Source organism: Gymnoscopelus microlampas (genome assembly GCF_963454915.1).
Source record: "Gymnoscopelus microlampas genome assembly, chromosome: 13".
NCBI lineage: Eukaryota > Metazoa > Chordata > Actinopteri > Myctophiformes > Myctophidae > Gymnoscopelus > Gymnoscopelus microlampas.
In genome coordinates, this window is record NC_139950.1 from 17,513,014 (window position 1) to 17,532,023 (window position 19,010).

The window sequence follows — 19,010 nt, forward strand, 5'->3', positions numbered from 1 at the left end:
AAAGATTTGCACACATTTTCACGATTCTTTCCAAAAATAGCAGATCTATAAGTTCTTAGCGCGGCACTCGGTGCCGCGCTATGAGCTTGTATATCTGCTATTTTTGAATAGCCCAAAGTGTGAAATAATGCTTTTTAAATCTCAAATCAAAACGTGACAGAGATGCGTTCCAGGTTTTAATGGGTTAATGTATGTTGTTGTCTCCCAGTTTGATCTTCCAAGTGTATATGCGTGTACTATTTGTGACGAGGAGAAGCCTGCACACCCCACCTGGCCTGTGTCTGCAGTCTCTCGTGCATCATTGTGGAGTCCTTTTGGCTTGATTTAAAAGCCCGGGCTAGCATGTTGACTTATGGGCCTCATGGCTCTCTGTGTCGTGCGCCTACCTTTCTCTTGCTCTTAAATTGTCAGCCTTATAACCCATTAAGACCGGGAACGCATCTGTGACTTCGTCATTTTTTGATTTTTTTGGCTATTCAAAAATAGCTGATATACAAGCTCATAGCGCGGCACCGAGTGCAGCGCTACAAGCTTGTAGATCTGCTACTTTTTTTTAAGGCAAACATTTGTAACTCAAATCTTTGCTTCTGGGGATTCTACAAATGTCTTCTAAATCCTACAGTTTAAAAAAAAAACTTATGTTTCTATATCGGTGGTCCTTGACTTTCATGTCAAGGACCCCCAAAATGATATGTATTTGACCGCCGACCCCATCTCAAAACGTTTTGTTCCACGGACCCCCCAAAAGCAACGATTTGAGTTACAAATGTTCCCTTTAAAAAAATATATATATTCAAATATTTACACGTAATGTTCAAGATTTTCAAAAACAGCAGATTTACAAGCTCATAATGCTATGAGCTTGTAGATCTGCTATTTTTGAATATCCAAAGTATAAAATAATGGTTAAAGTGGCTACACAGAAGCGCTCCGGGTCTTAATGGGTTAAGATGCTGATGTTGGACGAAAAGTTTAAGAGATTAATGTCTCAGGCCATCTAATCATGGTCCTCTAAATTGACCTGGGGAGATGAGGGGGGGCGGGGGGGGGTGGGGGCAGGATGAATGAGAGGAGGTGTCACTTAACCACTTTAACCCCTCTATGCTTTGTTGAACGGGCCTGAGTTGCAACTGTACTTAGTTGGTACAGTACGCTTTGTTTTTCTCCACTCTACACCAAGGGCCCTGTTTTCGCCATGGACACGTTGTGAGCTTGTAGATTGGCTATTTGAACTATTTGAAAATGTTTTTAACCCTTTAAGACCTGAGGCCGCTTCTAAGACTTGTCTAAATCCTAACAGTTTTTGTTTTTTTAAATCAAAAAAAAAAAAATTCACGATTTTTCAAAAATAGCAGATCTACAAGCTCGTAGCGCGGCACTCGGTGCCGCGCTATGAGCTTGTATATCTGATATTTTTGAATAGCAAAAGAAATCTAAAGTGACACAGATGCGTTCCAGGTATTAATAGGTTAAAAATAGTAAAAAAAAAAAATGGCAAAGACGTTTAGGGATAATGGGTAAGGCACTGGCGAAAATAGGGCCTCAAATCTCTTTGCCAAGAATACCCGATCTGCAAGCTCACAACGCAACACAACGTGTAGATAGGAATGCTGGGGTTCAAGTCATCAAAAAATCCTCAACAAATTATAGTTTTTCTTCAAAAAAGTGGAAATAGGCGATCTACACGCTCATAATGTGTCGCATTGTGACTCATGTTGAGCTTGTAGATTGACAAATTAAGCTATATGATAAAAAGTATGTAGGGCTTGACCACTTGAACCCTAGCGTCCCTATTTTTGGGGCAGACGTTCGGCGAAAAATGTTTTCGGTGAAGAATTGATATTTAGTGTCGAGGGAAAACATGAGGGGGGGCCTAGTATAGAGCCCAGGGGAACTAATAGGGCTAAAGTGATTAAATAGTTCATGCCACTTAACTACTCTATTCCATGATTTTTTGTTGTCATTTCTCCTCATATGACATTAAGTAAAAAAATCACAGTTTGAATACAGATATGAACCCATTTAGACCTGTTACACCTATACGTTATACCTTTCAAGCTGGTAACGCTTCTGTGTCATTTTAGTTGTTGCTGTGTCCTGTATATCATTGTTGTCGGGCAGAAACCTGTTATCTCCATATTTTAACTTTTGGAGTTTTTTCGTAAATGAACGCCCTACTTGATCATACTACAGTGACAGTACAAAAGCATCAAAAGTAGCAGATCTACAAGCTCGAAATGTAGATCTGCTACTTTTGCTACTCTTGAATTTGAATCCTTAATAAACAGTTTTGGACATACAGTATGAGGTTTCCGCCCGAGAGTTGTTTTTGTATGTTTTTTCAGACAACTTAGGTAGGATTTAGAAGCTGGTTTCAGAATGGTCCTCAGGTTGAGGTGACCGTGGCTGACTCATTGCCCAATTATGATCCTGTTTCATTTCCGCTATGCAAGCATGCAATTGGAAATTGTATTTTGAATGAAAAACTAATTGAATCTGGATTTCTCAAAAACATTGTTTATTTTCGCCTTTCTAAACTGATGGTTTTAATCCATTAAGACCTGAAGCCTGATTTTACAAATGTCTTCTAAATCCCAACAGCTTCCTGAAAAAACGTATGTTTCTATATCAGTGGTTCTCAAACTTTTTCATGTCAAGGACCCCCAAAATTATATGTATTTGGTCGCCGACCCCAATCTCAAAATATGTTGTTCCAGGGACCCCCCAGAAGCAAAGATTTGAGTTAAAAATGTTTGCTTTAAAACAATATATATTTAAAGATTTTCACACATTGTCACGATTTAAAAAAAATAGCAGATCTACAAGCTCATAGCGCGGCACTCGGTGCCGCGCTATGAGCTTGTATATCTGCTATTTTTGAATAGCCAAAGTGTAAAATAATGATTTTTAGCTCAAATCAAAAAGTGACACAGATGCGTTCCAGGTCTTAATGGGTTAATCCAAATGTAATGCATTTCTACTGCGAATGCTACATTTTAATAAGGGAAAGAACATCTTATTTTTTTTCTTTCCCAAAGCAATTGCCAAGAAAAAGTCAAGAACGCCTAGAAACAGTAAATTGACCATTGGATTTTTTTGTTGTTTAATACATTCATACACTATGTCAAAGATGTACATAATAGGCTTCGCAATATGGTTCAAAAATAAATAAAAGTGTGGGTGTGAGTCTCTTCAGAATGCAGTATAAAAAGTCTTATTATCGTCTGATGTGGAGAAAGCATGTCCGCGCAGCCCTATTGACCGCTTTATCAAAACCGAAGAGCTTGACCAGAAACGACCCTTTGTGATTTTCGAGCGGCAGACTTGACATTGGCAAGATGCACTCGCAAGGTCGTGCAGAATCAATCAGCTTTGTACAGCTTTCTCTGTTTATCCAAACTTAAGCCAATCTTAGACAATCTCGGACTTATCTACCAAACGGCCAAGACGGCGCACAATTATGTGGCCGAGTTACCAACTCCAAGCTGGGAGTACTTAACCCATTAAGACCTGGAACTGTGTCATTTTTAGATTTGAGCCAAAAAGCATTATTTTACACTTTGGGCTATTCAAAAATAGCAGACATACAAGCTCATAGCGCGGCACCGAGTGCCGCGCTACGAGCTTGTAGATCTGCTATTTTTGAAAAATCGTGAAAATGTGTGCAAATCTTATATATATATATATATATATATATATATATATATATATATATATATATATATATATATTTTTTTTTATATATTTTTAAAGCGAACATTTTTAACTCAAATCTTTGCTTCTGGGGTCCCTGGAACAAAATATTGTGATGGGGGTCCGCGGCCAAATACATATCATTTTGGGGGTCCTTGACATGAAAAAAATTGAGCACCACTGATATAGAAACATAGGTTTTTCAGAATACTGTTGAGATTTAGGAGACATGTAGAATCGGCTTCAGGTTTCAATGGGTTAACCCATTAAATTCGGGAAAGCATCTGTGTCATTCTAGATTTTAACCACTTTAACCATTATTTTATAATAATAATAACGTATAACTTTATTTATATAGCACCTTTCAAAAACAAGTCACAAAGTGCTTTACAATAACAACAGTTAATATACAATGAAAATCAGAAATGAATTGTATGAATAGTACAACACTGAGTTTGTCCTATACTTTAGCTATTCCAAAATAGCAGATGTACAAGCTCATAGTTGTGAGCTTGTAGATCTGCTATTTTTGAAGCAGATCTCTAATTTCGAAGCTGATCTACACGTTTTGAAACATACTTTTAAAGCGAACATTTTGAACTCAAATCTTTGCTTCTGGGGGTCCCCGGAACAACATATTTTGAGATGGGGGTCGTGGCCAAATACATACATTTTGGGGGTCCTTGACATGAAAAAGTTTTAGCAACACCGATACGTTTTTCAGAAAACTGTTAGGATTTAGTGGGCATTTGTAGAAACGGCCTCAGGTATTAATGGGTTAAGCCTGATTTATACTTAGGTGCGTGCCGGTGTCACACACCAAAAATAGCAGATCTACAAGTTCACAACATGTTGTGATAGGAATGTGGGTATATGTGCTTTCACTGCTTTGTAGTTTGATCAGATCCAGTATCTCACTATAGAAACACAGTGCGTTGAACCACCTTCATTTATGATGATGATAATACTTTATTATTAGACTGTCATTTTTCTTGAATTACAGTTGCACATAGGGTTTCCGAAGTATTAATCTAATATTAACACATTCCCTGCCAGAGTTTATTCATAAGGTACTCACCCACTGCCAGCGTTTTTGAGTTATATAGCCTTTTGAACCGTTCACAAAAAAATTATATCCATTAAAATCCGCGATCGGATGGTGTTTATAAACAGCAACGACGGACGTACGAGCCCTCATAATGTTTACACTTTTTTTTTTCTCTTCTGCTGTGGTATCGGCCGCTGAAAGAGGCTGCAGACGTCATATCCGTTTGACTGTGACGTGGCTGTGACGTTTCCCCACCGGCCATCTTAGATTAGCTTAGCCTCCGATCGGCTATCAGATCGTTTTTAAACACAAAGAGGATAACCGTTCGTCGATCAAAGAAAAGAAAATACAACCGGAGCTTACCATTCGTTTTTTAAACCGTGTGAAAACCATGATCTTTAGCCAAAACCAGGGAAAAACTGTTTTTTCAAGATAAAAAACGAACCGGAAACGGTTGTCGGAAATGTTCTCATAGGATGGGTCGGAAGCGTCATGGGGAAAAAAAAAATCAAGGATGGTACCAAAACATTTTTTTTTCGTTATTAAACCACATAAAAAGACGATCCCGAGATATCTCGGGATACGCAGGTAACGGGTGGATTTAATGTCCCGAGATATCTCGGGATTGGCAGTATATGTGTTAATCAGTAGTATCGAAAGTACCAAAGCTATATTTTCTCAATTTTCCTCTCAGCTAGTGCAGTCACCGTACAATTTCTATTTTCTATTTTTGCCATCCATTCCATTGTAGGAATTAATTGAATATATTGCCTCAAATAGTATTACATAAACAATAGTGCTCAGCAGTCAACATACTATAACAATTAGTCATTTTACTTGTATACAAATGCATCCAATTTAAGAATTATACCATCAAATCTAATTATCGTTTTTGCTTGCATTTTATAACACATCCTGTAATGTGTGCCTAGGCCTTTTCTCTTGCTATGGTATCGAAAGAGGTATTGAGTATTGTTTCTTTGTTCTTTTATATGCTAGTATTATATTGAAGATTCATCTTCTGGTATCCCTAGTAGCACCATTTGAAACGCCACAAAAAAAATAATAATTGTGTAGTTACCTTGCCATGATGTAACTCCAAAGGTGGACAAGAAATAAAACATAATTGCTCCATTGATTCGAAATGTAGAATATGTTCCTCATTGACTTACATTGTACGGTAAAGCAGCTCTCAAAGTTATTCTTTTAGCACGTAAACAAACACAAACAAAGCTGATTCAGACAATATAGAATATCACCAAACCTAGTACTAGGCTCTATGCACAGCAGCCATATTATCACTTCCTTCACAGGTGTTACCAATGATACTAATGAAGGCTCTGTTCCATTTAGTCTAGCACAGTGGTTTCCACGACCCCCATAACTCTGAGAGTGTACAAATGGAACCAAATGGACCCTTACGGGTCCATTTGGTTCCATTTGTACACTCTCAGAGTTACACACCTGTAAGAGGCCATTTGGAAGCCCATGAGGGTCCCTGGACCCCAACTGTAGACCCAGTGGTGTAGCAGAGTGTTTCCAGTGAGCCAACATGCACAATATCAGCACCCTGACTCTGTTTGACAAGAATGTAACAGAGCCTTCATTAGTATCATTGGTAACACCTGTGAATGTCTTCATAATATGGCTGCTGTGAATAGAGCCTCTTTGTTGCGATCTTGAATCTTGCGATCACGTGACCTCCTGGTTCTGTGTGTGACTGAGGATGAAATGGTCACTCGTGTGTTAGCGAAGAGCGCCATCTAGTGGAAAAACTAAAAAACACACAGCAGGCATCAAAAGACGTCTTTGGCGGTCTGAGCTTTTGATTTACCAAGGCAGGCAGGGAATGAGTAACACAAGTAAAAGTACTCGTTTTGCAGACGGTCCCATTCCACAATATGTCAAAAAAAATCTTTAAAAAAAAAGCAGACCTACAAGCTCACAATGCATCGCGGAAGCGACGCCTTGTGAGCTTGTAGGTCGGCTAGTATATAAAGTGTTGAAGTGGTTAATGTATGTTTTATAATAATAATAAAAAATCTACAAAGTGACTCGTAACTAAAGTTTCCAAATAACTGTAGTGGAGTAAAGGTCAAATATTTACAGTACCTCTGAGATGTAGTGGAGTAGAAGTAAAAGTATTGACAAATGGAAATACAGTACTCCAGTAAAGTAAAAAAAAAACAAAAACTCAAAATTGTACTTAAAAGGTAGGGTAAGTGATTTTCTTTGGTTAAAATAAGTGTTAAATAGCTCTATATTCTGATAGTACTCATTGCTATAGAGTGTTTGTTCAGTAACAGGAGTCTCCATGTCTCTCCAGCTCTGTATAAAACAGAACATTTATTTTCTTTTCAGTTTCATTTCAGATTTTATCCAATCAGGATAGAGAACTCAATCAGGATATAGATTAAACAAGTGAAATTGGAAGTGATGACACTAAGAAATGAGCAGGCAAAATTGGAACTGGAACACTATAAAAATGAAGCTTAAAAATGGGTACTTTCTCCTGATTGGCTGAGATTTTGACACCTACCGAAAAATGTATTTTCTGTATTAAAGAGCTGGAGAGACAGGGAGACTCCTGTTACTGAACAAACACTCTATAGCAATGATTACTATCAGAATATAGTACTTTAACCTTTTAACAAAATACTTTTTGTTTTAACCAAAAAATATCACTTACCCTACCTTTAAGTACGGTACTTGAGTACATGTACTTACACAACTGTACAATACTGTATTGAAAACTCATAATCACAGACTTTAAAAAAAAAACAAGAATTTATCAACTGGCCCCAAGGACCTAAAGGCGGCAAAGAAAATAAATGATTTGTCTTGTCTTCTTGCAGCCATTCAATGTGGTCTTTCCAGCGTAACAGATGGTCTATCATTACGCCCAAGTATTTTTATGAAAAGATTATTTAATTATGGATAATAATAGGAGCTTTAAAACATTCAGATGGTGAACCAAATGCTAATGTTTGATTTCTATTATTATTATTATTATTTTGTTTTTGTTTATTTCATAGGGAGGGACAGAGAATGTTAATGAAAATCTGTTTTAAAGTCTAATAACAGCCTGGCGTCCCTGTGTACAATCTGTTGTCACTACGTTTAGTAAGTTACTAGCTGTGCAATTTTGCGTTGCCAGCGTGTTAATGTTAATTGTCTGAAGCAGTGAATGGCGTGTAGCAGTGTCAGCTGAGCTGTGTAGTTTGGCTGTGATTGGTCGACTTTTGTAGGGACACAAATGCATACATACCGACCAACCAACCCTGTGTTTGACCATTGGTTCTCAAAGTGGGGTGCGGGGGGTTCCAGGGGGTCCCCAGCAAAAGGCGTTAATATAGCATCACAATAATTTTAATGGCTATTCAAAAATAGTAGATATACAAGCTCATAGCGCGGCACTGAGCTTGTAGATCTGCTATTTAAAAAAAATTGTGAACATTTGTGCAAACCTTTGAATTTTATATATTTTTTTAATCGAACATTTGTAACTCAGATCTTTGCTTCTGGGGGTTCCCTGGAACAACATATTTGAGATGGGGGTCCGCTGCCAAATGTATATCATTTTTGGGGTCCTTGACACAAAAACGTTTGAGAACCACTGCTATAGACGGCTAGGCAGTTAACACAAAACAGAAACGTCACAAGTGGCGATATTATTTTGGGCAAACGTTATCAAATCAATTCAAAAGGTTTCTTTGAATTTGTTCTCCCATTTTTAATAAAATAAACACATACATTGCAAATACAGCATATCTGCCAGCTCACAACACATTGCAATGTGACCCATTGTGAGATTGAAGACGGGTTATTTTGCTATTTTGAATATGGCGAAGTATATATATACTGTATAGGGCTTAAAAGTGGGATATGTGGGGCACTCCCATAGGCTCTATGCACAGCAGCAATATTATCACTTCCTTCACAGGTGTTACCAATGATACTAATGAAGGCTCTGTTCCATTTAGTGTACAGTAGCACAGTGGTTTCCACGACCCCCATAACTCTGAGAGTTACACACCCATACGGGGCCATTTGGAAGCCCATGAGGGTCCCTGGACCCCAACTTTAGACCCACTGGTGTAGCAGTGTTTCCAGTGAGCCAACATGCACAATATCAGCACCCTGACTCTGTTTGACCAGAATGGAACAGAGCCTTCATTATTATCATTGGTAACACCTGTGAATGTAATAATAATATGGCTGCTGTGAATAGAGCCTATTACAACCTTTACTTCCCTTTAATGACAGCACATTGTGTTCATACTGTATGTGGTGCCCTGTGGTGGCTGGTTAGATAGCATGTTGTTCAGACACAATGCTAGGTTTGATGTTTACCTGGTATGCTGGTTTCTTGGAAGCGCCACATCGTTCTCTTTGACATTTCTACTTATGTAACTATTTACGTTTATGTTTTCATGCTTACTCTTCAGTGGTCAGAAGAAGTACTCACATTTTGTACTTAAGTAAATACCACTAAATAAAAAGACTCTATTACAAGTAAAAGGCCTGTGTTCAAAATGTTACTTGAGTAAAAGTACAAAAGTATTTACATCAAAATATACTTAATTTAAAGTATCATAAGTAAAAGTACTAAAATGTTTGGATACGACGCGCTGTGAGCTTGTAGACCGTCTATTTTCAAATAGCCTGTCAAATAAGGCTGACGTGGTTAATGTAGGTTTTATAATATGCAAAGTAACTAGTAACTAAAAGTACAATATTTGCCTCTGAGGTGTAGTGGAGTAGAAGTAAAAGTACAGAAAATTGGAAATACTCCAGTAAAGTAAAAAATACCTCACAATTGTACTTAAGTACAGTAGTTGAGTAAATATACTTAGTTACTTTACACCACTGCTCTTCTTACTAAAGATTCACACTGGTAAGCCTCTCTGGATAAGGGCCTAAAAATGGCTAAATTGTTATTGTAATTTATTATCAATCAAAAAGTGTGTAAGCAACACGTCAGGGCTAACATACACCCCTCCCTCCCTTCATCAGTAGACAGAGGAGGACAAAGAGGAGGCTTGTGTCGAGGTCCGGTCGGTGGCCCTCTCTCTCGCTCTCTCTCTCTCTCTTCCCTCTCTTCAGTCACATGATGCTCTTTGAATGATTTCAGCCCCCCCCCCCCACACCCTTCACCCTGACACATCCATATCCTCTCTCCACGGCACGCGAGAGGCCCCTAGTCCTAGTTATTACTGATCACAGTACATTTTTACAACAAGTTTAACCCATTAAGACCTGAAGCCGATTCTACATGTCTCCTAAATCTCAACAGTATTCTGAAAAACGTATGTTTCTATATCAGTGGTGCTCAATGTCAAGGACCCCCAAAATGATATGTATTTGGTCGCTGACCCCCATCTAAAAATATTTTGTTCCAGGGACCCCCAGAAGCAAAGATTTGAGTTACAAATGTTTGCTGTAAAAATATATGTTCAAAGATTTACACACATTTTCACGAAATTTTCAAAAATAGCAGATCTACAAGCACCGAGTGCCGCGCTACGAGCTTGTATATCTGCTATTTTTGAATAGCCAAAGAAATCTAAAGTGACACAGATGCATCCCCGGTCTTAAAGGGTTAACAAGCACTTATGATTATGTCTGCACTAAGTATATAGGTTTCCTGCTGAGTGTGTTTTGGGTTTGTGTGTTTCTGGCGTGTCTACCAAGCGGTGCGTTGGAAGGGGGGGGGGGGGGGGGGGGGGGGGGAGTGCTGCTTTCCCCGGGATCTGGGACAGGTTTTCCTTTTATGAGCGTGTTTGATATTCGGGACATGCTTCGGCCTTAAGAGCTCCATGATTCATTGCAGGAGGCGACATCGCCCATAGCAGAGATCCACAGCACAGACTAATAATAGTCCAGCCTGACTTAGTATCCCATGTGACTTTCTTAACCCATTAAGACCGGGGGAACGCATCTGTGTGTCATTTTGAAGAATGTCTTTGGGCTATTCAAAAATAGCAGATCTACAATAGCTCATAGCGAGGCACCGAGCGCGATTTTTTAATTTATTTTTTGGCAAATCTTTCAATATATATATATATCTTTTTTTTTTAAAGGGAACATTTGTAACTCAAATCTTTGCTTCTGGGGGGTCCCTGGAACAAAATATTTTTAGATGGGGGTCCGCGGGCAAATACATTATCATTTTGGGGGTCCTTGACATGAAAAAAGTTTGAGGACCACTGATATTACAGCAACATATGTTTTTTTTTTTTTCAAAAAACTGTTAGGATTTAGAAGACATTTGTAGAATTCCCAGAAGCAAAGCTTTGAGTTAGAAATGTTCGCTTTAGCAAGTAATTATTCAAATATTTGCAAAAACTTGTCATGATTTTTCAATCACACTCGGTGCCGCCTTATGCCGCCTTAACTTGTATATCTGCTATTTTTTTTAAATAGCCAAAGAAATCTAAAAATGACACAGATACGTTCCCGGTCTAAAAGGGTTAATGCTACCTAACACTCAGAAACGAGTAAAAGTTGTTTTAGAAAAATATGAGCTCTACAACGTTTCCCCTTGCTGGGGAAAAAAAAATCTTCAGTGGCTAAAAAAAGTAAGCTAGCATTTTTTTGACAGGGTTGAAGGTTTTATTTTATTTTAAAAACCCTTAAATTGCACGGGCGCCAGATTGGTACGGGAATGGGTGTTGATTAGGCTCTCTTGAAATATCCATCATTTTTAATTAAAGTTCAAACTTACCATATCGTGCCTAACAGGATGTTTCCAAATGCACTCTATCTATCTGTCTGCCTATCTGTCTCAGTCGCCTGTCTGTCTGTCTCTCTGCCTGTCTGTCTGTCTGTCTGTCTGTCTATCTGTCTGTCATCATTCAGTATATCATCACCTCATCTATCTGTATTAATTTCAGAAAGAGAAGAATCCTGTATGTTAATTTAACTACGATCTTGTATCTGCACATCCCATTACATTCTACTTTCTTCCCTTTCTAGAAACGTCCCCAGATCTTAGATGGGGGGACCGGTTCTGTCACATGGGGGCACTGTTAAGCTATAAATTGCACCAGGGCCGTCCATACAAGCCCAATGTCATATCCACACAAAATGGTTGCTGCAATTTCACCAACAAAAACCCCCCAACACAATTACAAATTGCACCATTTTAATATTTTGTATTATTAATATTATTTATTATTAATTTCTTCCAAAAAATGATATAGCCCGGGGAGGCGAGGCACGTTAATATGAATTTCTATGTGTGTGCTTATCCTGGTTTATTCAAACGCCATGTGTTACACAAGTGGTTCTCAAAGTGCGGTCCGGGGACCCCCCAGAGGTCCTTGAGGTGTTAACCCATTAAGACCTGGAACGCAGCTGTGTCACTTTTTCATTTGAGCTAAAAAGCATTATTTTACACTTTGGCTATTCAAAAATAGCAGATATACAAGCTCATAGCGCGGCACCGAGTGCCGCGCTACGAGCTTGTAGATCTGCTATTTTAGAAAAGTGGTGAAAAATGTGTGAAAATCTTTGAATATATATTGTTTAAAGCGAACATTTTTAACTCTATTCTTTGCTTCTGGGGGTACCTGGAACAAAATATTTTGAGATGGGGGTCCGCGGCCAAATACATATACATTTTGGGGTCCTTGACATGAAAATGTTTGAGAACCACTGACATAGTAACATACGTTTTTTTCAAAAAACTGCTAGAATTTAGTAATTTTGTAGAATCGGCTTCAGGTCTTAAAGGGTTAAATGGATCTGTAACGCTGAGAGTGTGCAAAATGGCCGTGTTCCATTCTCTGCACTCTCACAGTTGTTCTATTTTGTACACAGAGTTGAAATGAACATTGAGGATGGTACTGTGTAGATTGGGACTCCCCCGGCGGAGGTAACAATCATATCAAACTGGTCCTTGAAATCAGAACGTTTGGACAACCACTGTGTTAACGCAGAATCAAGAGTGTTTGTTACTGAGAGAGTGAGTGGGAGGATGGATGGATGTATGCAGGCACGCAGTGGTGGAAAAAGTACTCGAGTGTTTTACTTAAGTAAAAGTATCAATACGGCATTGTAGAAGTACTCTGTTACAAGTAAAAGTCCGGAATTCTAAATTTACTTGAGTTAAAGTACAAAAGTATTGGTATCAAAATGTACTTAAAGTACCAAAAGTAAAAGTACTAAAATGTTTGAAAATAGCAGATCTACAAGTTCACAACGCGTCGCGATGCGACGCGTTGTGAACTTGTAGATCGGCTATTTTCAAATAGCCTATGTATAAGATAGGGCTAAAGTGGTTAATGTATGTTTTATAGTGTAATCATTTATATCTGCAAAGTAACTAGTAACTGAAGGTTTCAAATAATTGTAGCGGGGTAAAAGCACAATATTTGCCTCTGAGATGTAGTGGAGTAGAAGTAAAAGTATGGACAATTGGAAACACTCCAGTAAAGTAAAAGTACCTCAAAATTGTACTCAAGTACAGTACGTGTACCAAGACATGTATGTGTGTGTGTGTGTGTGTGTGTGTGTGTGTGTGTGTGTGTGTGTGTGTGTGTGTGTGTGTGTGTGCCTTCACACAGAATTGCCTACAATGTGTTTTGAGTGTAATGGCTGTTGCTCTTGTGTCTTTCAGGCATACGGTATGTCGGTGCTGCCTCTGAATCTGATAAAAGGCACGCGGAGCGTGGTGTACGAGCGCCTGGAGAACACCGAAGACATCGAGGATGTCGAGCACCAGATTGAAAAGCTGAAAGCCAAGGTTGGTCTCTCTCTCTCTCTCCACTGACTGGATGAACGGGAAAAAAATATATAAAAAAAGCTTGAGATAGCTCCGGCTTCACAGAGAGTGTATGAAATAAACAACGGTTCAAGGCAAGGCAATAGCTTGGGAAAAATAAGTGGAGAATGGAGAGAGAGAGAAAATAATGAAATTGCTTGCAAAACAAGAGTTTAATCCGTTAAGACCTGGAACGCATCTGTGTCATTTTTTTATTTGAGCTAAAAAAACATTATTTTACACTTCGGCTATTCAAAAATAGCAGATATACAAGCTCATAGCGCGGCACCGAGTGCCGCGCTATGAGCTTGCAGATCTGCTATTTTTTGAAAAATCGTGAAAATGTGTGCAAATCTTTTGAATATATATTGTTTAAAGCGAACATTTTTAACTCAGATCTTTGCTTCTGGGGGGTCCCTGGAACAAGATATTTTGAGATGGGGGTCGGCGGCCAAATACAAATCATTTTGGGGGTCCTTGAGATGAAAAAGATTGAGCACCGCTGATATAGAAACATAGGTTTTTCAGAATACTGTTGGGATTTAGGAGACGTGTAGAATCGGCTTCAGGTCTTAATGGGTTAATCATGCTCAGGAAATCTTACAAGTAAATAAAACATCTTCTCATAATACGAGAGATCTAGTGTTTGTGTAGTTACTTCTGTTTGTTAGTGCCTGCTTCTGTGTGTTTCTCTGTATTTAATACAAAGCCCCATTTTATACTTAGGCTATATGAAAATAGCCTAAGTATAAGCTGACAACGTGTAGCAAAACGGCGCGTCGTGAGCTTGTAGATCTGCTATTTTTGAGAAATTTGAAAAATAATTGAGAAAATGTTTCGAGAATCTATTTTTTTTTTTGGGCATCATTTTTTGCCTAGAATGACCCCAAAATAGTGACGGCAGGGTGGAAGTTGTTAACCCATTAAGACCTGAGGAAAAAACGTATGATACTATGTCAGTGGTTCTCAATCTTTTTCATGTCAAGGACCCCAAAACTATATGTATTTGGCCGCGGACCCCCATCTCAAAATATTTAGTTCCCGGGACCCCCAGAAGCAAAGATTCGAGATACAAATGTTGGCTTTAAAAAAGTATATAAAAGTTTGCACAAATTGTCACGATTTCTCAAAAATAGCAGATTTACAAGCTCATAGCGCGGCACTCGGTGCCGCGCTATGAGCTTGTATATCTGCTATTTTTGAATAGCCCAAAGTGTAAAATAATGCTTTTTAGCTCAAATACAAAAATGACACAGATGCGTCCCAGGTCTTAATGGGATAAACATTGCACACATTGAAATATTCACATGCACACCCGGCTCCCAGCTGACCCGCTCTCATCTGTCCCCTTCGTCCTGACTCCATGACTGCAATAATGCAACCCGCTCAGCACTTTCCCCTCTCACAGCACCAGCTGGAATATGCACTGAAAAACTCACTTGGCCATTATTTGGTGACAACTTTGCCAGATAACTTCCTCTTTTTTTTGCTGTCGCCACTCGCCATGAATTGATGGCGTACAGTTATTTCCCAAAACAAATGGAAGAAAACTAGGGCAAAGCTGAATTCAGCCCATACAAGCAAGTTTGCTGATCAATAACTTTTAATATTAGTTTAGTTTAATGCTTTGGATGACAGTTCTCTAGAGCAGTGGTTTTCAACCTTTTTCATGCCAAGGAACCCTAAATTGATATGCATTTGGCCGCGGACCCCCATCTGAAAACGTTCTGTGCCAGGGACCCCCAGAAGAGAAGATTTGAGTTAAAAATGTTTGCTTTAAAAATATATATATATTCAAAGATATGCACACTTTTTCAAGATTTTTCAAAAATAGCAGATCTACAAGCTCATAGCGCGGCACTCGGTGCCGCGCTATGAGCTTGTGTATCTGCTATTTTTGAATAGCCAAAGCCAAGTGGTTAAAATGATTTGTGACGCTATGTCAGTGCTACTCAACCCGCGGGCCGCGGGCCGCGGCATCTCTGGCCCGTCATTGGTCCTTGGACTTTTGGTATTTTGCTGAGTGGCCCATGAGCCATCTTAAGTTGAGTAGCCCTGCGCTATGTTAACTAATTTAGCTGGGGACCCGCCTGGTACCTCCCCAAGGACCACTGGTTGGTCCCCGGACCACTGGTTGAAAACCACTGCTCTAGACTAACAAAGAATAATAGGTCACCAATATCACTAAATGGGCAGAAACAAAGAACAGGACTTATTTTATTATTATTATTATTATCAGAATCTGCTCTGTTTATTATTATAACACCTCCAGTTCCCTCCATCACTGAACACAGAAGTAACAGATGGATACGATAGCCAATATTTGGGCTTACAGTACTGTATATCATGCCAACTAACCAAAGTTGAAAATGTGATGAAGAGTATTTAGTATCCGTTTTGATAATTGGAACATGGAGCAGTGTGTAAATCACTTGCTAACGAGTGTAATTTGCTATTTTCTGGAAGACTAATTGGTAGTGGTATCAAAACTATTAAATCTCATCACCTATTTAACCACTTACCAAAATATGAACCATAAAATGTTATAATACAAATTGTCCGATTTTGTTCTGGAGTGGTAATTCCCCTTCCTCGTGATCCCCGATCATTCGCTAGACATTTCAATTACGGCGGGGATTACAATTACAGGATTTACTTAACCCATTAAAGGCCTGAGGTTCCGATTCTACAAAATGTCTTCTCAATCCTGGTGGTCCTCAAACGGTTTCGTGTCAAGCACCACCAAAATGATATGTATTTGGCCCGAGGACCCCCATCTCAAAATATTTTGTCCCAGGGACCCCCCAGCAGCAAAGATTCGAGTAAAAAATGTTCGCTTTAAAAGAATATATATTCAAAGATTTGCACACATTTTCACGTTTTTTTCAAAAATAGCAGATCTACAAGCTCGTAGCGCGGCACTCGGTGCCGCGCTACGAGCTTGTATATCTGCTATTTTTGAATAGCCAAAGTGTAAAATAATGCTTTTTTTTTTTGCTCAAATCAAAAAAAATACACAGATGCGTTCCAGGTCTTAATATGTTAATGTGTGGGTGCATGTTATACAACTCTCAGCAGCCCTATAACAAAGACTAAAGCTGTAAGTGCATGTGTGTGTGTTTTCGTTAATTAACGGCAGTGTATGGACGGACGTCCCCTGTCCTCGAGGGATCGAACCAGCCTGCAGGAGCTGGAGGGCAGACTGCAGGTTCTGCAGCGCAGGGAGAGACACCTGGAAATTGCGGAGAGGAACTGCTGTACCAAAGTAGGCCGTGCCCTCAGACCCTTTAAGGTGAGCCGCACCATATGGTCTAGTTGCACCCTCGAAAAACAGTGTCTTCATTTCCTGCAAAGTTCATTTACCTTGCCTGCCTGTTTTTTTTTTTTTTTCCCTCTCTTTTTTTTTTTTTTTTCTCTCTCAAAGCACATCTTGTCCCTGTCGGGCAGTGGTGAAAAAGTACTCAAATTCTCTACTTAAGTAAAAGTACCAATACTGCAATATAAAAATACTCTGTTACAAGTAAAAGTACAAAAGTATTGGCATCAAAATGTACTTAAAGTACCAAAAGTAAAAGTACTAAATATTTGAAAATAGCAGATCTACAAGCTCACAACACGTCGCGATGCGACGCGTTGTGAGCTTGTAGATCGGCTATTTTCAAATAGCCTATGTATAAAATAGGGATAAAGTGGTTAATGTATGTTTCATAATGTAATAATGTATATCTGAAAAGTATCTAGTAACTAAAGTTTTCAAATAATTGTAGTGGAGTAAAAGTACAATATTTGCCTTTTTAGAAGTAAAAGTATTGGAAATTGGAAATACTCAAGTAAAGTACAAATTCCTCAAAATTGTACTTAAGTGCAGTACTTAAGTAAATGTACTTAGTTACTTTCCACCACTGCTGTCGGCTGGAAAACTTGTATGTCCAAAACGGTTACTATTCAGGAAATGGAGAAAACAATTATAACCTACTTTCCAATAGATCCGATGCAGTGTTGATTTTGACAGCACATTTTGATTTAGTTTTAGTCATAGTCTTTTGAATACATTTCCATTTAGTTTTAGTCATATTTTAGTCATCTGAAATGTTTTAGTTTTAGTCTAGCTTTAGGGGACAAAATATCATAAGATTTCAGTCGACTAAATCCACAGTTGATTTAGTCGACTAAATGTATTAAGGCGGGCCGTGATGGCGTCGTAAATGCCTGATTTTACACTTGGCTGCGTGCTGGAAATAGCAGATCTACAAGCTCACAACGCATCGCAGGGCGACGCGTTGTGAGCTTGTAGATCTGCTATTTTCAGAGCGCAGCAACCGAGCGCAAGCAAGCATAAAATTATTTTTAGATCTACTGGATCTCTTCTCCACTAGTCCCTCGCAAACATTTTAGTCTAGTTTTTATTTGTTGGCGAAATTGTCAATATATTTAGTCTTAGTTTTAGTCATCGTAGCTTAGTTTTTATTTAGTCAGTGAAAAAATGTAGTCGACGAACATTTTTTGTCATAGTTTTAGTCGACGAAATCAACACTGATCCGATGAACCGGTAGTTATAATTCAGTCACATAGTTCTGTTAAAACTTTTCATTGGTTAAATATAAAACACACAGAGAAACAGAACAATTTTAACTTTAAAAATCTTTCAAAAGTAGCAAAAATAGCATACTGTATCTATAAGCTCACAACGCGTCCCCATGCGTCCTGGGCTTGTACAGTAGGTCAACTGTTTTTGCTACTGTTGCACGGCACTCTGAAGTTTTAAATTACCAACAAACAAAAAAAACTAAAAAGTTGAAATATGAAGATGCAAGGTTTCTGCCTGACAGCGATGATATGCATTATGGGTAGTGTCCAGGTTGTTATATGACCATTTTCAAAAGCATACCGTTTTAGCTTTATTGTTGGAGAAGCCATTGGTTTCAGTTCATTTCACTGTGGTATGAAAATCAACATACAAAGACCTGAACATTTCTTGGGACAGGTAATCCAACATGTTATATATACACATTTGGGGGCCATAAAAAGTTGCGTCTTAACCATATGATCCCTAGCGTCCATGTCATAATAGGTCAACATTTGGCCTTTTTTTTTTTTTTTTTTTAAGTTGTTAATGCATTTTAACCCATTGAGACCTGAAGCCGATTCTACATGTCTCCTAAATCTCAACAGTATTCTGAAAAACGTATGTTTCTGTATCAGTGGTGTTCAATCTTTTTCATGTCAAGGACCCCCTAAATTTTATATTTAGGGGGTATTTGGCCGCGGACCCCCATCAAAATATTTTGTTCCAGGAACCCCCAGAAGCAAAGATTTGAGTTAAAAATGTTCGCTTTAAAAAAATATATATTCAAAGATTTGCACACATTTTCACGATTTTTCAAAAATAGCAGATCTACAAGCTCATAGCGCGGCACTCGGTGCCGCGCTATGAGCTTGTAGATCTGCTATTTTTGAATAGCCAAAGTGTAAAATAACGCCTTTTAGCTCAAATCTAAAAAT

General features: G+C 38.6%; 1 protein-coding gene across 1 annotated transcript in view; it reads left to right on the plus strand.

Moving 5' to 3' along the window:
• Positions 1 to 19,010, plus strand: part of lmbrd1 (LMBR1 domain containing 1) — a 167,346-nt gene that overhangs the window by 91,198 nt on the left and 57,138 nt on the right. Inside the window, exons 8-9 of the mRNA XM_084076736.1 lie at positions 13,365 to 13,490; positions 16,648 to 16,800. Of these exons, the coding sequence (XP_083932862.1) occupies positions 13,365 to 13,490; positions 16,648 to 16,800 (279 nt within the window). The remainder of the gene's footprint in view (positions 1 to 13,364; positions 13,491 to 16,647; positions 16,801 to 19,010) is intronic.